The 20,166-nt window shown below is 42.1% G+C and overlaps 1 protein-coding gene across 2 annotated transcripts in view; it reads left to right on the forward strand.

Annotated features, from left to right (window-relative positions):
- LOC124719992 (sodium/potassium/calcium exchanger 3) overlaps nucleotides 1–20,166 on the forward strand; it is a 684,419-nt gene that overhangs the window by 556,063 nt on the left and 108,190 nt on the right. For both annotated transcript variants that reach the window (XM_047245220.1, XM_047245219.1), the window contains exon 3: nucleotides 14,986–15,173. In XM_047245220.1, coding sequence (XP_047101176.1) covers nucleotides 14,986–15,173 — 188 coding nt within the window. The remainder of the gene's footprint in view (nucleotides 1–14,985; nucleotides 15,174–20,166) is intronic.

Genomic DNA, 20,166 nt, shown 5'->3' on the forward strand with positions numbered 1-20,166 from the left:
CATGGAAACGTTTGCAGCAATATCATTAAAAGACAATATTATTTTGTTACACTCCCACTTGCATGTCGTGCATGTCGTATAAATTTCATTTTTTCTTTGCATTTTCCAATGTTTTTTGGATGTGGACGTGGTCCCTTGATATTAGTTTCCACATTTGTGGGAACCAAAGATATAAAGAAATAAGCTGCAATAAAAATTCTTTTCTTTTTCAAAAAGCTTGCCGGAGGACCATTCATATGGTCAATCGTCTTTGAAAACTGAGAAGCAACTGGCTGTTGTTTGACAAACACAAGTATCAAACGTTGTTGTCAAGTTGGCTGGCGGTCAAAATATCTCTCAAACATTTGAAACTTTGTCTTTATTTGACAGACAGATGAAACAAAGCGGCATATTGCCAAATAATTTGACAAAGGTGCGATATGTGACCAATTGTTTGATCGTCTACAGATTTTATTTTGTGACACTCCCACTTGTATGTCGTGCTTATCGTATAAATTTCATTTTCTCTTTGCATTTTCCAATGTTTTTTGGATGTGGACGTGGTCCCTTGATATTAGTTTCCACATTTGTGGGAACCAAACATATAAAGAAATAAGCTGCAATACTTTTCAAAAAGCATGCCGGAGGATCATTCATACGGTCAATCGTCTTTGACAACTAAGAAGCAACTGGCTGTTGTTTGACAAACACAAGTATCAAACGTTGTTGTCAAGTTGGCTGGCGGTCAAAATATCTCTCAAACATTTGAAACTTTGTCTTTATTTGACAGACAGATGAAACAAAGCAGCATATTGCCAAATAATTTGACAAAGATGCGATATGTGACCAATTGTTTGATCGTCTACAGATTTTATTTTGTTACACTCCCACTTGTATGTCGCGCTTATCGTATAAATTTCATTTTTTCTTTGCATTTTCCAATGTTTTTGGATGTGGATGTGGTCAATTGATCTTAGTTTCCAGATCTGTGGGAACTAAAGATATAAAGAAATAAACTACGATATAAAGAAATAAACTGTTATAAAAATTCTTTTTTATTCAAAAAGCATGCCGGAGGATCATTCATACGGTCAATCGTCTTTGAAAACTGAGAAGCAACTGGCTGTTGTTTGACAAACACAAGTATCAAACGTGGTTGTCAAGTTGGCTGGCGGTCAAAATATCTCTCAAACATTTGAAACTTTGTCTTTGTTCGACAGACAGATGAAACAAAGCGGCATATTGCCAAATAATTTGACAAAGATGCGATATGTGACCAATTGTTTGATCGTCTACAGAGGCACTTGGCGTGTTACACCAAGCTTTGAACTAGGTGTAATAGAAGTGGGTCCTGTAGGTACAATGAAAGACTGTCTAAATGAAGATATGTTTCCCCTCAGGCTGTAATGTTCTGTTAGCCAGTCTGAACCTCAGTGCGGGTACCAAACATTTCCATGTAATTTGTCACACGCCTGCTCTTTCTAGACTACACATTAACTCACTTCCCTTTTGTCCCGATATATTCGGGACAGTCCTGATTTTTAACACAATGTGCCGATGTCCCCAACCGTCTTTGTGGAAACTGGAATGTCCTGGATTTTCGTCTTATGTACCGTGACTTTTTTTTTCTAAAGATTCACAGCTTGGTCAGCCTGGAGGTTTGGAATGATCGCATTACGTTTACTCATACGTAAAAATTAAACAGTATTCAAAACGTTTTACAGAGACTGCTACTAGAGGCAAAATTTGTTGAGATTCATATTATTTAATGAGGTAGCGTGTTTGAAGGTATAAACTCATAATGTGGCTACGATGGCAAGTGTTTAACAAAATTACACACATATATTAATGTTATTGTGCTAAGTCTTGCCACGTGCTGGGCCCATCCTGTGGACAAAGGGAAGGATAATATTTTTATGAGGGAATATTCACTTGGTATGCTGGTCTCCTATTTGCACAAAAAAATTTTAAGTAATTACTCAAGCGAGTGATTATTTAAGGTTCTTTTATTAAAGACTAAAAAAAAGTACATGAACAGCACACCTATATATCACATGAATTTTCCCTCATATAAGGTTATCCCTCCATTTTCCGACAGGATGACCACAGCACATGGAAAGAATCAACACATCAAAGCACATGGAAAGAATCTACACATCAACTTTGATTACAGTGGGTAGTTTTGTTAAATGTTTTGGTATTGCCATCATAGCCTCAAGTTATGGTTTATACCTCGAAATGAGTTACTTTACTGAATAGTCTAAATGACAACAAAGTTTGTAACTGCAAGCGGCTTATGAAAAACCTTTTCATATTCTGACTCTACGACTTTTCTTAAAATATAGGTTAAGGAAAGGCAAACCTAGTTTTACAGCGTTTGTAGACTTAGAGAAAGCTTTTGATGATGTTGACTGGAACACTCTCCTTGATATTCTGAAGGTAGCAGCGGTAAAATATAGTGCGTGAAAGGCTATTTACAACTTGTACAGAAACAAGATAGCAGTTGTAAGAGTCGAGGGCACGAAAGGGAATTGGTGCTTTTGACCAAAAGAAGGAATTGATTGGTAGGACACATTCTGAGATATCAAGGGATCACCAATTTATTACTGCAGGGAGGCACTGAGGGTAAAAATCGTAGAGGGAGACCAAGAGAGGAATACACTTAGCCGGTTCAGAATCATGTAGGTTGGAGTAGTTTTTGGGTGATGAAAAGGCTGCCACAGGAGAGTTGCATCAAATCAGCCTTTGGACTGAAGACCCAAACAAGATTTTTGAAGCAATCACGGTCGATTAAGAGTCAGTTTGGCTTAAAACTGTAGTGATTTTCAAGTTCGATATAGTTTTGAATACTCGATGGAACTACAATCTTGTATGCAATTGCAGGTGCTCTGACTTGGGTGTGTTCTACTGTTGCGCAGTATTTTAACATTACCGATTCTTCAGGGAATGACAGATTTTATCATAACATTACCTGTGTTAACCATGGGATAACGCAAGTCAAATGGAACAGCAGCACAATGCAAAAATTACCCTTTGTTAAAATACACGATGAGAATGCTGAACATACAGTTTGTGGGTGCAAAATTCAGTATTGGACACAGAGGATGCAGCAACATAGTAACTCATAAACAGAAAGCTGTGTTTCAAGTTGATTCTTAAGGATCAAAAATTTATTGCTACTTATTGGTGAAGCTTGGCTGAATTTTGACTAGCTGTTCCAGGTTCTAATGCATGTATCAAACTAGTGTTTCACTAGTTAAAGATTTTTGCGTAGACGAAAAAAAAAGACAGACTCAAGTTAGAAACAGTAAAAGCTCTGAGAATGATAATTACTACATTTGTTAGCCACCCTCGTATGGGATTCTGCAACTTGATACTTAATGAAAATAAACTTCTAGAGCAAATACGCAACCCTGAAGGGTACTACTCAAGTAACCGTCAGTCTCTACCATAATCTTCAGTGCAAAATGTGGGAAATTTTAATTTATATTGACATCCATACTGGATATGAATTACTGTTAAATAATCAGTGGTATTATGCAAAAATAGTTATGATGCCTATATTCAGGGTAAATCTTTCATGTTCTGGTGTTTACTCATTTTTCCTTATTTTTTGTGTGTTGTTTTGAAAATATCACGAATGTGTTTAAAAATAATACGAGAACCCTAGACATGAAGTCAAAAAATAAAACGTAGGAAAGAATTTCGATGCATGTTTCAATTAGCTTTGTTCAACCATGGTGTACTGATGTCTAAGTTGCACAATTAATGTTCAACAGTACTTATCGGTGTGTTCCACAACATAGGTTTGGAACATGATTCTGAATTCTTCACACTACTTTATTTTTTTGAATTCGTGTATGATTTACAAGTAGTAGACATGACCGCTTATATGCGAATACTTGGGAATGACCATGAGGTTGAAGCTGATGAGTAGCCACCACAAGCATTACACAATGTTACACGCTTATCAGAAGCATGTCTCCATTTAATGCTAAACGTCAGATTCGTTAAGAAATTAAATAGTCATCTATAAAACAGTTTCAAACATGTGATTGCAAATCAGTTAATGCGATACACATTTTGCTTTAAGCATGCAATTCAGGAAAAGTTTAGATAAGATTTGAAATTACACTGAGGCGACAGATGCGATGGGATACGTCTTAGTATCATGTAGGACCTCCTATGGCCCAGCGGAGTGCAACAATCTGATGTGGCATGGACTTAACAAATCGTTCGAAGTCCTCTGCATAAATACTGAGCATGTATAGCTGTCGTAGAGGCCCCTTACCAGTTAGAGGGCCCGCACAACAGACAAGCAAGATGGGCTGCCGACCTCGTTTCAAGAGCTCAGATCGAAACTTCGCCAATGGATGTAAACAATAACAGGTTTTCCAAATAAACAAGGAACTACTTCGTCAGAATACATGTGACAATGTTTCCACTATTGAAACTCTTGTGACTCGTGTAGCACTCTGCCAACTCGGCGTTATAAGCACACCCGTACCGGCAGTGTTTACCTCCCACTAGAACAGCTCTGGGGAGTACTGTTCCTGTGAAACACAACTAGCTCTTTATCCACATGAAGTGCTGAGTGCTATCGACAAGGGATTTCAGATAGATTCCGTATTTCAGGATTTCCAAAAGGCTTTTGACACTGTACCACATAAGCAGCTCTTAGTGAAATTGTGTGCTTATGGAATATCGTCTCAGATATGTGACTGAATTTGTGATTTCCTATCAGAGAGGTCACAATTCGTAGTAATTGACGGAAACTCATGGAGTAAAACAGAAGCGATTTCTGGCTTTCGCCAAGGTGGTGTTATAGGCCCTTTGCTGCTACTTATCTATATAAACGATTTGGGAGACAATCTGAGCAGCCGTTTTAGGTTGTTTGCTGATGACGCTGTCGTTTATCGACTAATAAAGTCATCAGATGATCACAACAAAGTGCAAAACGATTTTGGAAAGGTATCTGAATCGTGTGAAAATTGCCAGTTGACCCTAAATAACGAAAAGTGTGAGGTCATCCACATGAGTGCTAAAAGGAATTCGTTAAACTTCGGTTACACGATAAATCAGTCTAATCTAAAAGCTGTAAAATCAACTATATACCTAGGTATTACAATTACGAACAATTCAATTTAAACTGGAAGGAAGACATAGAAAATGTTGTGGGGAAGGCTAACCAAAGACTGCGTTTTATTGGCAGGACACTTAGAAAATGTAACAGACCTACTAAGGAGACTGCCTACACTACACTTCTCCGTCCACTTTTAGAATACTGCTTCACAGTGTGGGAACCTTACCAGACAGGTCTGACAGAGTACATCGAGAAACTTCAAAGAAAGGCAGCACGTTTTGTATTATCGCGAAATATGGGAGAGAGTGTCGCAGAAATGATACAGGATTTGGGCAGGATATCATTAAAAGAAACGCGTTTTTCGTTGCGACGGAATCTTCACGAAATTCCAATCACCACCTTTCTGATTCGAATCCGAAAATATTCTTTTGACACCGAGCTACATAGGGAGGGACGATCACCACGACAAAATAAGGGAAATCAGAGCTCGTACAGAAAGAAATAGGTATTCATTCTTTCCGCATGCTATACGAGATTGGAATAATAGAGAATTGTGAAGGTGGTTCGATGAACCCTCTGCCAGGCCCTTCAATGTGATTTGCAGAGTATACATGTAGATGGAGATGTACTTCCGTCAGCTGTAGCATAGTATACACTCGCCGTAAGATTCAGTAGCACGTTGCATCTTGTAATTGGTAGAGTAGATTTTAGTCATTATTTACTTTCATTGTATTCTTACTGGTTTTGCTACCACAAGAATTGTGAGGTTTCCTTGTTTTTATTGCGTTTAAAACGCCTTCTTGACAGAGCCTGCAACTGCAACAACACCTTTCAGATTAATGCACGCATTAATTGTAGCAAAGGACCGACCACCTCCAGTACATGGTACCATGAGGAACTGATTTGCAGCTGGGAAGGCCTTCAAATCTTTAACCTCATTCTGTTTACATTTGGTAGACACACACTAAGATGGTGATTGAGTCACTGCAAAAAAAAAAAAAAAAAAAAAGAAAAGAAAATCCCTCATGATTGCCAACATCTCCAATGGCATGCTCCTTCCAAATGGGGGCCCCCTCAGAGGGGGATTCCCCCACCATAAATGACTGTTGGCACCTGAGGTCACACATCCTGAACTCCTGACAGAGGGACCAATTGGCATTTGGGAAGGTAACAGCTTAGGTAGTCACCCCTCTCTGGGCCTGGCCTGTGTCAGTGGGCATGTGCAAACCCTCTACTTTGACCCAGAGCTGGGAATTATGCATTACCTTGTCACCTGTAATGTGTCTAATGAATGGGCCAGCCTTCAGGAACACATGGGGACGAAGCAGAAACAAAGACAATCAGGATTCACAAGTTAACTTCGCAACCTTACTAAACTGGCACCAGCTACTTACGGTTCTTCTTTATGGAGGCTCGTAAACTGTCACCACTGCAAGCTTGTGTGTTTCATGAGCACCACTTTGGCACAGCATTGAAAGATCTGTTCAACACTATATTCATTAACCTGGAAGGGTGGGGATCAGCTCCAATTTTTGGAGACATAGCCGTTCACAATTTCTTCTTACTTGTTCTACTGCAATATGACATTAGCTTGTGCCCATCAAGATGAATCTGTTGATTTTAAAGTATAATAAAGTGTGTTCAGACTTGACTGTTCATTCTCTCCTGCCGACTGCAAGACACAACAATAGCTGTCCATAATTGGGAAAGTTTGACTGTGCAGGATTTTGTGCACGAACTGGCATCTCCAATATGCCTCATAAATGTTCGACGAGAGTCACATCTGGCGATCTGGGTGGCCAAGAGATTCTCTCGAATCCTCCAGAACGTTGTTGAAACTAATCACGAACAGCTGTGGCTCAGTGACATAACATCGTTGTTTGAGAACATGGAGTCTATGAACGGCTGCAGATGGAATCCAAGCAGCCGAACATAACCATTTCCGCTCAGTGATCGGTTCAGTTGTAACAGGGGACCCAGTTCACTCCACACAGCCCGCACCACTATGGACCCTACACCAGCTTGCACAATATTGTTTCGACAACTCCACAGAAACGCCGCTGCTCTCGGTCGTTAAGTGAAGGCCGTAGGTCACTGCATTGTCCGTGGTGGCAGGTAACGCCCGAAATTTGGTATTTGTTGCACACACTTGGCGCTTAAGATCTCGGGATACTGAATTTCCCAACGATTTCCAAAACGGAATGTCCTGTGCATCTTAAACACCCGAGTACAAATGACAGTTCCACCAATGCGCTGTCGGTGCTAAGACGGGTAGCACAGATCGATACCTGTTACGTCAGAAATGCTTGTTCTATTGATCCTTAAATGTAATCATTTCATATACTCCATATGAACTGTTGCAGCAATAAGTCTTAAGTGAACTGGAAACCTCTTCAAGCGTGTACTTTTGTTTTATTTTTCTGCAGTGTGTTTCAGCAATCTCCATGATCAACAGCTACACACTCCTTTAGTTTTCCTTTTTCTTTATGTGTATATTATAGCTGTAAGTTAGCACACCCATTAAGGAATATATTTCGAAGCTAATCCTCATCGAAACACATTTGTTGAGCCTGTGTGGAATTTTCATCCCATCTGTTGTTTTGTGCGATATATCAGTCTTGTGCTAGTCGGAACATACACATAAAGCTGACTACCTGTCAGCCATTGCCCTTGAATCCAATAGATAAAGTAGGTTTTTAATCATGCTATTTAGCTATCAGTCCTCATATGCCCAACATACACTAATTTGATTTATAAGAAATATGGTATGTATTCTCTGCACTGAATTCCGAGGAGAGGGAGTAGATCGGGTTACAGTGTGTTGTTGCTAATTTCATATTAGCTTAGTGACATCTTTGGAAATGATGTGTACAGGTATTCAGAATAGTCCTAAATACCATCTTCTTCCACCTGTTCTAAAAATTTTTACTCTTGAGTTTCGTGAAATATTAGGATTTATTCAGTCCATATTTTCCATGAGAATTCCTGCGTTTCGTCAGAAGAACACTTTGACCACTTCATTGTATGACTACTGACAGGAGTTGATTTACAAGCAAATCACTGCCTGCATAATAAAAGTGAAGTACACAGATGGGTTGGACGAAACGCAGTGGAACTTCACTGTTTGCGAGGATACGAGGCCTCATTTCAGTGATTAAAAAATCGAGTTAAATTTACAAAGAACTCGGTAGTACATGCCCACTTCATATGTAACACGTTGAAGCGCATCTGGCCTGGATGCGTGCGCTGATTGAACTGGGAAGGGTGTAACAAAGCTGTCATATCCTCACCTGAAGCCAGTATTCGCGTTCCCATGGAGTGTGACATTAGGCACCCGACTACAAATGGCACCTCCACGAATGTGCTGTCCTCTTATACCTTGTGTACGCATAACTACCGGCATGTGTATATGTGCATATTGCTATCCCATTTCACCTGTCAGCTCAGTGTATATTTAAAGTTAGTTGGATGTTTCCAAGTCCTCTGATTCTCAAATACCACACGAATATAATCAGGGTAATTCGCATGCAATGAGTTAAACTGCCTAAACTTCTGACTGTAGTATTTACCTTACTGTGTTTAACATTTAACATAAGATTATACGAGGGCTATTCGGAAAGTAAGCAACGATAGGTAGCGAAATGGAAACCACAGTGAAAATCAAAACTGTTTTATTTGCAGCAGTTAGCTACAGCTTCCAGCTACTTCTCTACACAGTCGCCGCTCAGATTTAGACATCTGTCGTAGCGTTGTACAAACTTTTCAATTCCCTCGGTCCCGGCGGAGGTTCGAGTCCTCCCTCGGGCATGGGTGTGTGTGTTTGTCCTTAGGATAATTTAGGTTAAGTAGTGTGTAAGCTTAGGGAACGGTGACGTTAGCAGTTAAGTCCCATAAGACTTCAGACACATTTGAACAATTCCCTTGTTGTAGAAGACAGCCGCCAGTTATTTTCCACAATTTTCTACTCTGGACTGCAGCTCGCTGTCTGTGTCAAAATATTGTCTTCATAGCCAGCGGTTCATTTGAGCAGAGATGAACCTCAGGGGTAGCCAATCACGGGCTGTATTGTGGGTGATCAAACACTTCCCATCGAAAACGCTGCAGGAGCATCTCCATTGCCACTGCAGAGTCCGGCCGAGAATTGTCGTGTCGAACGAAACGCACGACAGTTATGTTACGCAGATTGCATAGCTTCAGGCGAAATCTCTCGCCAGGACCTCATACTTGGCGGGAGACGCTAATTTATAGCCATCTCTATGTTCTCACTGTGAGCTCACAACTGAATAGAGTGACATGACGGGATCGACGGGCGAACTGGACACAGTGCCCAACACATCTGCGCAAAGCTTCATCAGATTTTCACAGTGTTTTCCATTTCACGACTGATCGTTCCTTACTTTCTGGATAACCCTCATACTTCTTTATGAGTAGATTATAACAGAATTTTAAATTTCTAAATTGGGTCAGTACTTACTACAATGCGAATCCACTTTAAATGGCGTTGTACTTTATATGCCATTTAAAGTGGATTCACTGTGTTTAGTATGTGACCAGCATATGTAAACAGATGAGCTATAGTATGCCATATTTGTATCTTCTAACTAGCATCTGTGAGCAATATGTATAGGAACATGCCCTTATGGAATATTTTAGCAGTGGCAAACGTTTATAATGTGCTGAGTTTTATCCACTTGACATCTTGTGCATGAGGTTAAGCGTAAAATGAACAAGTTTTGCTTAAAAAAATTTTTTTCTTCAGACCTGTAGATGATGCCTAAGACTGAAAACCATTTGTCGTGAATAAAAAATATTTTGTGTGATGTTGGCTTTTAAATGGATTTTAACAATGAAAACAGATCGCTATTCAATACTCTCATAATGAGAAAATTCAAATAGTTGCTGCTAGTTGTGCAATGCGGACAAGTAGACAGTCGAAAGGCTTGATACAACGACATAGCCCCCACATAAGGGTGTTTAGAACGGAGTACACGATTTCGATCGACTTGCTCTTCAACTTCCGGATATTTCGCGGGTAGTTTTGTGAAGACCTTCAACCTCAAAATTACCAAACATTATATTACTGTACACGTCTTTTCAAGCGATTTTGGACGCCATTAACAAAACTATATCCTTGTATTTAAAAAATCATGCTCGCTTCAATATCTCGATCGCAGCAAGAGTCAAGATTCTGTATTATATAACAAAGTATGTGCTCCTTAGTGTACTATCAGTTGCCAAAAACCTCATTTCGATATCTGGACCCATTCACGAAGTAAAATGGGTTTTACGTCATACTAGATTAACCGCGTGTAAGTACCTACAATCTGTTGTTGTTGTGGTCTTCAGTCCTGAGACTGGTTTGATGCAGCTCTCCATGCTACTCTATCCTGTGCAAGCTTCTTCATCTCCCAGTACCTACTGCAACCTACATCCTTCTGAATCTGCTTAGTGTATTCATCTCTTGGTCTCCCTCTACGATTTTTACCCTCCACGCTGCCCTCCAATGCTAAATTTGTGATCCCTTGATGCCTCAAAACATGTCCTACCAACCAGTCCCTTCTTCTAGTCAAGTTGTGCCACAAACTTCTCTTCTCCCCAATTCTATTCAATACCTCCTCATTAGTTACGTGATCTACCCACCTTATCTTCAGCATTCTTCTGTAGCACCACATTTCGAAAGCTTCTATTCTCTTCTTGTCCAAACTAGTTATCGTCCATGTTTCACTTCCATACATGGCTACACTCCATAGAAATACTTTCAGAAACGACTTCCTGACACTTAAATCTATACTCGATGTTAACAAATTTCTCTTCTTCAGAAATGCTTTCCTTGCCATTGCCAGTCTACATTTTATATCCTCTCTACATCGACCATCATCAGTTATTTTACTCCCTAAATAGCAAAACTCCTTTACTACTTTTAGTGTCTCATTTCCTAATCTAATTCCCTCAGCATCACCCGACTTAATCTAAGAAAATGAAACACATACAGCCGTCCTTATGATGTCATTTATTGTACGTGCAAGCTAAAATTCCGAAGATGCGCGGGCTCACATGCGGTTCCTGTTCCTCGAAATCTCTTGGCTCAAACTCGTCTAGGGGTTGAACCGCACGTGTCGCATGCCCGAAATTAGACACTTTGGTTAAATTGTCTGGCTGATCGCAAGTTTGTGAAATACAAAGTTAACATAACATATAATAACAGTTACAGTAATATCGGGTACTAAATTAACAACCCATAAATGATGTAGGCCGCACAGTTGCGATAAGGTTAAAATAATGTTTGTTTAGAAAGCAAGCTAATAGCGAAAGTGGTCGTATTTAGAGGTACTATTACGCTCGAGCGCATGTCCATTTGACACAGTTCGATCGTTCACAGTCTCACCGCGAAACAGAAGTCGAATACTCCAACTCGCCATTTACACAAAAAGTTAAGAGTTCACACCATGCGCGCGTCTGCTCACCGCTCAGAGACTTAAGTCCCGCGATTGCACAAAACGCGACATTTTCTAAGTCGTTTCAGTTCCTACCTGCCTAAAGACAGACTGTCCGCTTCCGCGTCTCAGTCCGACCTGTACCGGTTGGTGTGTCTCCAGTCTAACTGCTCTCTGTGGTGTCTGGATCAGAACTGCCATCTGCCCATCCCCGGCCACGTTTTCCAGCGCGCCGAACATCTTCGCTCAACTGACTAGGGCAGTTCCGTTTCCTGAGCCCGTCCATCTGATTGGCTACAGCTTATTCTACATTATGAGATTTTCACTCTGCAGCGGAGTGTGCGCTGATATGAAACTTCCTGGCAGATTAAAACTGTGCGCCCGACTGAGACTCGAACTCGGAACCTTTGCCTTTCGCGGGCAAGTGCTCTATCAACTGAGCTACCGAAGCACGACTCACGCCCGGTACTCACAGCTTTACTTCTGCCAGTACCTCGTCTCCTACCTTCCAAACTTTACAGAAGCTCTCCTGCGAACCTTGCAGAACTAGCACTCCTGAAAGAAAGGATATTGCGGAGACATGGCTTAGCCACAGCCTAGGGGATGTTTCCAGAATGAGATTTTTAAGGCGAAAGTCCCGAGTTCGAGTCTCGGTCGGGCACACAGTTTTAATCTGCCAGGAAGTTTCATATCAGCGCACACTCCGCTGCAGAGTGAAAATCTCATTCTGGAAACATCCCCTAGGCTGTGGCTAAGCCATGTCTCCGCAATATCCTTTCTTTCAGGAGTGCTAGTTCTGCAAATTTCGCAGGAGAGCTTCTGTAAAGTTTGGAAGGTAGGAGACGAGGTACTGGCAGAAGTAAAGCTGTGAGTACCGGGCGTGAGTCGTGCTTCGGTAGCTCAGATGGTAGAGCACTTGCCCCCAAAACACAAAGGTCCCGAGTTCGAGTATCGTTCGGGCACACAGTTTTAATCTGCCAGGAAGTTTCATATCAGCGCACACTCCGCTGCAGAGTGAAAATCTCATTCTGGAAACTTTTCATAAATGTTTCCCTTTATGGCCGATCTTAGATCCGCCATATTTAACACTGCTACGTCTCCTCGGCCACATACACCTTCTACTGGGTTTCCCTATGACGTAGTTTCTCGCCTGTCTCACTCGCACACCACAGCGCGTAGGCCTCAATAGACAACAGGCGCCTGTGAGTTTCCCCCTCTCGTGGTGAAACTGCGCCCTTTGTAGCACGCAGTACTGGACGACAGGGTTCGTTTCACAATTCCTGAAGGCTGACTCTTTCGGCCATATATTCCAATGAGAGTGCAATGCTCGTTAACTGGCATACAGATATCATTTTCGATGGTTCAGTGCACCATCTTCAGGAATTAGCTGATGCCAAGAGGGTTAATGCTAACTGTACACAGTGGCCAACATCTATAACTGGTTTTCGCAAATTACCTCTAACCCAACCAAACTGTAGCTTTGTCTCTCCAACTGTCAACTATCAACTCGCTGATAGTTGTTGGTTGGAGAGACAATATTTTGGTTACTCTCTTCAACTAACTGATAGTTGATGGTTGTTGAGACAAGATTGTGGTTGCCCTGTACAACGTGTTGATAGTTGATTGTTGGAGAGACAATATATCGGTTAGAGGTATTCTGCAGAAACCAGTTATAGATGTTGGCCACTGGCGCATTGTGTATCTGGACATTGTTAACCCTCTTGGCATCATATGGTGCAGTGAAGCACCGAAACTGGCAGCCATACAATAAATGACATCATAAGAACGACTTTAGGTGTTTCACTTTATTACATACAGGGTGTTTCGAAAATGACCGTTATATTTGAAACGGCAATAAAAACTAAACGAGCAGCGATAGAAATACACCGTTTGTTGCAATATGCTTAGGACAACAGTACATTTTCAGGCGGACAAACTTTCGAAATTACAGTAGTTACAATTTTCAACAACAGATGGTGCTGCAAGTGATGTGAAAGATATAGAAGACAACGCAGTCTGTGGGTGCGCCATTCTGTACGTCGTCTTTCTGCTGTAAGCGTGTGCTGTTCACAACGTGCAAGTGTGCTGTAGACAATATGGTTTATCCCTTAGAACAGAGGATTTTTCTGGTGTTGGAATTCCACCGCCTAGAACACAGTGTTGTTGCAACAAGACGAAGTTTTCAACGGAGGTTTAATGTAACCAAAGGACCGAAAAGCGATACAATAAAGGATCTGTTTGAAAAATTTCAACGGGCTTGGAACGTGACGGATGAACGTGCTGGAAAGGTAGGGCGACCGCGTACGGCAACCACAGAGGGCAACGCGCAGCTAGTGCAGCAGGTGATCCGACAGCGGCCTCGGGTTTCCGTTCGCCGTGTTGCAGCTGCGGTCCAAATGACGCCAACGTCCACGTATCGTCTCGTGCGCCAGAGTTTACACCTCTATCCGTACAAAATTCAAACGCGGCAACCCCTCAGCGCTGCTACCATTGCTGCAGGAGAGACATTCGCTAACGATATAGTGCACAGGATTGATGACGGCGATATGCATGTGGGCAGAATTTGGTTTACTGACTAAGCTTATTTTTACCTGGAGGGCTTCGTCAATAAACAGAACTGGCGCATATGGGGAACCGAAAAGCCCCATGTTGTAGTCCCATCGTCCCTGCATCCTCAAAAAGTACTGGTCTGGGCTGCCATGTCTTCCAAAGGAATCATTGGACCATTTTTCCGATCCGAAACGATTACTGCATCACGCTATCTGGACATTCTTCATGAATTTGTGGCGGTACAAACTGCCTTAGACGACACTGCGAACACCTCGTGGTTTATGCAAGATGGTGCCCGGCCACATCGCACGGCCGACGTCTTTAATTTCCTGAATGAATATTTCGATGATCGAGTGATTGCTTTGGGCTATCCGAAACATACAGGAGGCGGCGTGGATTGGCCTTCCTATTCGCCAGACATGAACCCCTGTGACTTCTTTCTGTGGGGACACCTGAAAGACCTGGTGTACCGCCAGAATCCAGAAACAATTGAACAGCTGAAGCAGTACATCTCATCTGCATGTGAAGCCATTCCGCCAGACACGTTGTCAAAGGTTTCGGGTAATTTCATTCAGAGACTACGCCATATTATTGCTACGCATGGTGGATATGTGGAAAATATCGTACTACAGAGTTTCCCAGACCGCAGCGCCATCTGTTGTTGACAATTGTAACTACTGTAATTTCGAAAGTTTCTCTGCCTGAAAATGTACTGTTGTCCCAAGCATAATGCAACAAACGGTGTATTTCTATCGCTGCTCGTTTAGTTTTTATTACCGTTTCAAATATACCGGTCATTTTTGAAACACCCTGTAAGTGATTGGCTGAAGTTCCCCAGACCTGCAGTCACGAAGATGTATGTACAATGTTCATCTGCGACCTTCGTCGCATAGTCAGGGACCACGTGTGTGTGTCTACCTACTTGTTGTCTGTCCGCAGCACTGAACATGTCGAACGACGTGGCGGGCGCCACGTTCATGGCGGCGGCGACATCGGCGCCAGAGCTGTTCGTGAACGTGATCGGCACGTTCATCACGGAGGGCGACATCGGCGTCGGCACGATCGTGGGCAGCGCCGTCTTCAACATCCTCGCTGTGGCCGCCTGCTGCGGGCTGGGCGCCGGCATCGTGAGTAAACTCAGTGTACTGTACTGCACTGTACTATACTATACTATACTATACTATACTGAACTCTGATCTGTCCTGCTCCACTACTTCCTGCACGTAGACACAGCACGTGACAGTATGTGGCACAGCGGCTAGGCGGCACTGGCATCATTTCACCAGGAGAAGTCTCGTCATCGACCATCTCCACAGTGGAAAAAATATCTATTGTGGCAATTTGACGTGTTGTACATGCTACTTAACCAGTAATATACAGGGTGTTACAAAAAGGTACGGCCAAACTTTCGGGAAACATTCCTCACACACAAAGAAAGAAAATATGTTATGTGGACATGTGTCCGGAAACGCTTACTTCCCATGTTAGAGCTCATTTCATTACTTCTCTTCAAATCACATTAATCGTGGAATGGAAACACACAGCAACAGAACGTACCAGCGTGACTTGAAACAGTTTGTTACAGGAAATGTTCAAAATGTCCTCCGTTAGCGAGGATACGTGCATCCACCCTCCGACGCACGGAATCCCTGATGCGCTGATGCAGCCCTGGAGAATGGCGTATTGTATCACAGCCGTCCACAATACGAGCACGAAGAGTCTCTACATTTGGTACCGGGGTTACGTAGACGAGACTTTTCAAATGCCCCCATAAATGAAAGTCAAGAGGGTTGAGGTCAGGAGAGCGTGGAGGCCACGGAATTGGTCCGCCTCTACCAATCCATCGGTCACCGAATCTGTTGTTGAGAAGCGTACGAACACTTGGACTGAAATGTGCAGGAGCTCCATCGTGCACGAAGCACATGTTGTGTCGTACTTGTAAAGGCACATGTTCTAGCAGCACAGGTAGAGTATCCCGTATGAAATCGTGATAACGTGCTCCATTGAGCGTAGGTGGAAGAACATGGGGCCCAATCGAGACATCACCAACAATGCCTGCCCAAACGTTCACAGAAAATCTGTGTCGATGACGTGATTGCACAAATGCGTGCGGATTCTCGTCAGCCCACACATGTTGATTGTGAAAATTTACAATTTGATCACGTCGGAATGAAGCCTCGTCCGTAAAGAGAACATTTGCACTGAAATGAGGATTGACACATTGTCGGATGAACCATTCGCAGAAGTGTACCCGTGGAGGCCAATCAGCTGGTGATGGTGCCTGCACACGCTGTAGACCGTACAGAAACAACTGGTTCTCCCATCGGACTCTCCGTACAGTGACGTGGTCAACGTTACCTTGTACAGCAGCAACTTCTCTGACGCTGACATTAGGGTTATCGTCAACTGCACGAAGAATTGCCTCGTCCATTGCAGGTGTCCTCGTCGTTCTAGGTCTTCCCCAGTCGCGAGTCGTAGGCTGGAATGTTCCGTGCTCCCTAAGACGCCGATCAATTGCTTCGAATGTCTTCCTGTCGGGACACCTTCGTTCTGGAAATCTGTCCTGATACAAACGTACCGCGCCACGGCTATTGCCCCGTGCTAATCCGTACATCAAATGGGCATCTGCCAACTCGGCATTTGTAAACATTGCACTGACTGCAAAACCACGTTCGTGATGAACACTAACCTGTTGATGCTGTAGAGCAATGAGTCGCATGCCAACACAAGCACCGAAGTCAACATTACCTTCCTTCAATTGGGCCAACTGGCGGTGAATCGAGGAAGTACAGTACATGCTGACGAAACTAAAATGAGCTCTAACATGGAAATTAAGCGTTTCCGGACACATGTCCACATAACATCTTTTCTTTATTTGTGTGTGAGGAATGTTTCCTAAACGTTTGGCCGTACCTTTTTGTAACAGCCTGTGTATCGGCGATAATGTTGGAAGCTGTAGAAACGAATTAAAATTTCTGCCGATTCTGCTAAGAACTTTCTCATTCCTCACCTTATCAGTCCACCTAACTTTCCATTCTTCTGTAGCACGTCTCTGGTTATGTCACAGTTCATGGTTCACTACCATAAAATGCTGTTCTCAGAAATTTCTGTCCATTATCTGCCTGACCAGAGTTTCTTTATGTCCCCATGAGGGTTATCGTGCCCCATTTTGTCCGATTGGCGCGTCAGATTGCAAAATCCCGAGATGGTTGGAGGGTCCTGCCCTTGATGCTCAATTGGGGAGAGATCCGGCGACCTCACTGGCCAAGTTAGGGTTTGGCGAGCCTGAGGAGAAGCCGTAGAAGTCGCAGTGTGCGGGCGGGTGTTATCCTGCTGAAATATAAGTCCAGGATGGTTTGCCACGAAGGGCAACAAAACGGGGACTAGAGTATCGTCGACGTACCACTGTGGTGTAAGGGGACAGATCTGGCGCCATTGCTGGCCGAGGTAGCATTTGGCAAGCACGAACACGAGCCTGCATTATGACGTTAAGTAGCAGTTTCTTACGTTATCAAGTCAGCTGTGGCGTATACTTTTCTGGTTAAACAGAGTGTATGACATGTGAAGTTGTGACAGCAGATATTTTTTCACTGTGAGCGTGGTTCATGATCGAAACTGGTAGTGAATAAATACATTGCGAGGCAGCACAATGTGTATCGCCGATACACAGGCTGTTACAAAAAGGTACGGCCAAACTTTTAGGAAACATTCCTCACACACAAATAAAGAAAAGATGTTATGTGGACATGTGTCCGGAAACGCTTAATTTCCATGTTAGAGCTCATTTTAGCTTCGTCAGCATGTACTGCTGACAGTCGACCGAAATTTCTTTTTTGTTTACTTGAACGTTATTGGAAAGACTTGTAGAAGTCGGGGAACATCCCTTGGGAGGCTGAAAGTGACCCTATGTTTATCGTATTTACAGATAGGTGTTAACAACGGTGACTGGGATAGTCTCATTGAAATTCTTAAGGGGGGTAGGACGTCAAACGGACTGACTTGGTGCAGGAGAGGCACCACAGGACATTTTAATTTCCACTGTCTATACTTTTACAAATAAATTCATGAATCTTCGTCAGCATGACTAGGAATGATTCAGGATTCACAATCGTATCAGAGGAAGTTCAAAAACATAACAAAACAAATTTTTTTACATGTGAAATTGCATCATTTTTTCACTTACTATTGGCTGCATTTGTTGCTGTAGGTACACTTTTTTTGATAAGTAAGAGATTCTTCGATGAATTTTTCAGAGCATACAAACCATATTTACAGCTGTATGAAACTTTACAATTTTCCAAATCAATTAAAAACTGCGGTAAAAATTAAGATAATTAACTATAAAATTTGAGTTTTTTCCAAACATGACGTTTAAAATGTAACGGCTCATTCATTTTTTCATAAATCAAATATATTCTAGAGTCTCACACACCTGTAAGTATGGTTTGTATACTGTGCAAAATTCATCGAAGAATCTCTCTTACTTATGAAGGAAAGTGTACCTGTAGCAACAAATGCAACCAATAGTAAGTGAAAAAAATGGTGAAATTTCACATGTAAAAAAATTTATTTTGTTATGTTTTTAGGCTTCCACTGCTATGAATGTAAATTCTAGATCCTTACAAATTCTAGATCCTTCCTGATCATTCTGACAAAGTTTCACGAAATTATTTGTAAAAGTATAGACAGTGGAAACTAAAATGTCCAAGTCGGCCCATTTGACGTCGTACCCACCGTAAAGGCAGTAGTGGTAAAATGTCCGGAGTGAAAGTTCGTCTACAAATTGTACAGAAACTAGACTGCAGTTGTAAAGAGTTGAAGAACGTGAAAGGGAAGCAGTGGTTGAGAAAGGAGTGAGACAAGGTATTGTAGCGTTGAGAAGGGTTTGAGACAAGGTATTATAGCCTGTCCCCCGTGTTATTTGACATGTACAATTAGAAAGTGATAAAAGGAACCCTGCAGTAATTTGAAAAGGGAATGAAAATTGAAGAAGAAGTAAAAGTTCGAGGTGTTGGCAGTGCTGTGATTCCCTTAGAGATGGCAGAGGAGCTGGAAGAACAGTTAAGAGGAACGGATGGTGACTGAAAACGAGATTAAGAAAATCCACATCAACCTAAGGAAAATAAAGGTAATGGAAATTAGACCAATTAATTTATGCGATCCTCGCCGAATTTGGAAATATAAGATTTGTGGCTCTTGCTGCCATGATTACTTTCTTGCCATCCAAAGGATCTTTCGTGTTACACCAGGCAGCAGATGTCACACAAAAGTAGGCCTACTTTCTTTATCTGTCCGTCTTCTGCCTGTGACGTAAGCGTGTATACCGAAACTGCTGTTGTTGGTGTTGTTTTGCTGTCGGTTCTGGTGAGAATAATCTTATCACTGAACAGTTCACAGTAGCTAACTCTCTGTCCTACCTTCCTACTCATTACAAATCCTAATCGTAGAATTCTAACTCCGATATGCTTATTTAAGAAACATTCATTGTTCATTGTTTATACTATCTCAGAAATTGAAATAGTTTGCCTTAGCAGTTAAGAGTCCCTACAGTGATGTAAACATCTGACTGAGAAGGTGTTAAGGGAAGATGGTTTGTTTATTACTGTGCTACCTGTAAGAGACAATTACATTTTCAGCAAAAATGTAGCTAAAGACACAAATGAAACGATCTGAACATACTGTACAGCCCCCTTAAGATAGGCATTAAGATAAATGTATCTTTGTGTTCAGGGATAAATTACGACAGGTAAGTTTCACTGGCTCAGGTAGCAAGTAATACGCACCATGCTTTAGATTAAGGCACATGTGCATGTAACTGTAATGCACCTACAGAAGGCAGCATATTGCAGAAATACGTTGTGCTAATAAACACATTCTAAGACAACAAACGACGACCACCAAGGAATTAGCCCAATAGGACGGAGATCGGTAGATGAGATGTGCATGTACAGACAAAGAAATGATTGCAATTTCAGAAAGAATGGGTGAATGTTTCAAGAGAAAGAGCTTCACAAATTGAGCAAGTGAATAACGTGTTGGACCACCTCCAGCCCTTATGCAAGCAGCTATACTGCTCAGCACTGGTTGAGAGAGTTGTCGGTTCTCCTCATGAGGAATCCT

Source organism: Schistocerca piceifrons, chromosome 11, assembly GCF_021461385.2.
Source record: "Schistocerca piceifrons isolate TAMUIC-IGC-003096 chromosome 11, iqSchPice1.1, whole genome shotgun sequence".
Classification (NCBI taxonomy): Eukaryota; Metazoa; Arthropoda; class Insecta; order Orthoptera; family Acrididae; genus Schistocerca; species Schistocerca piceifrons.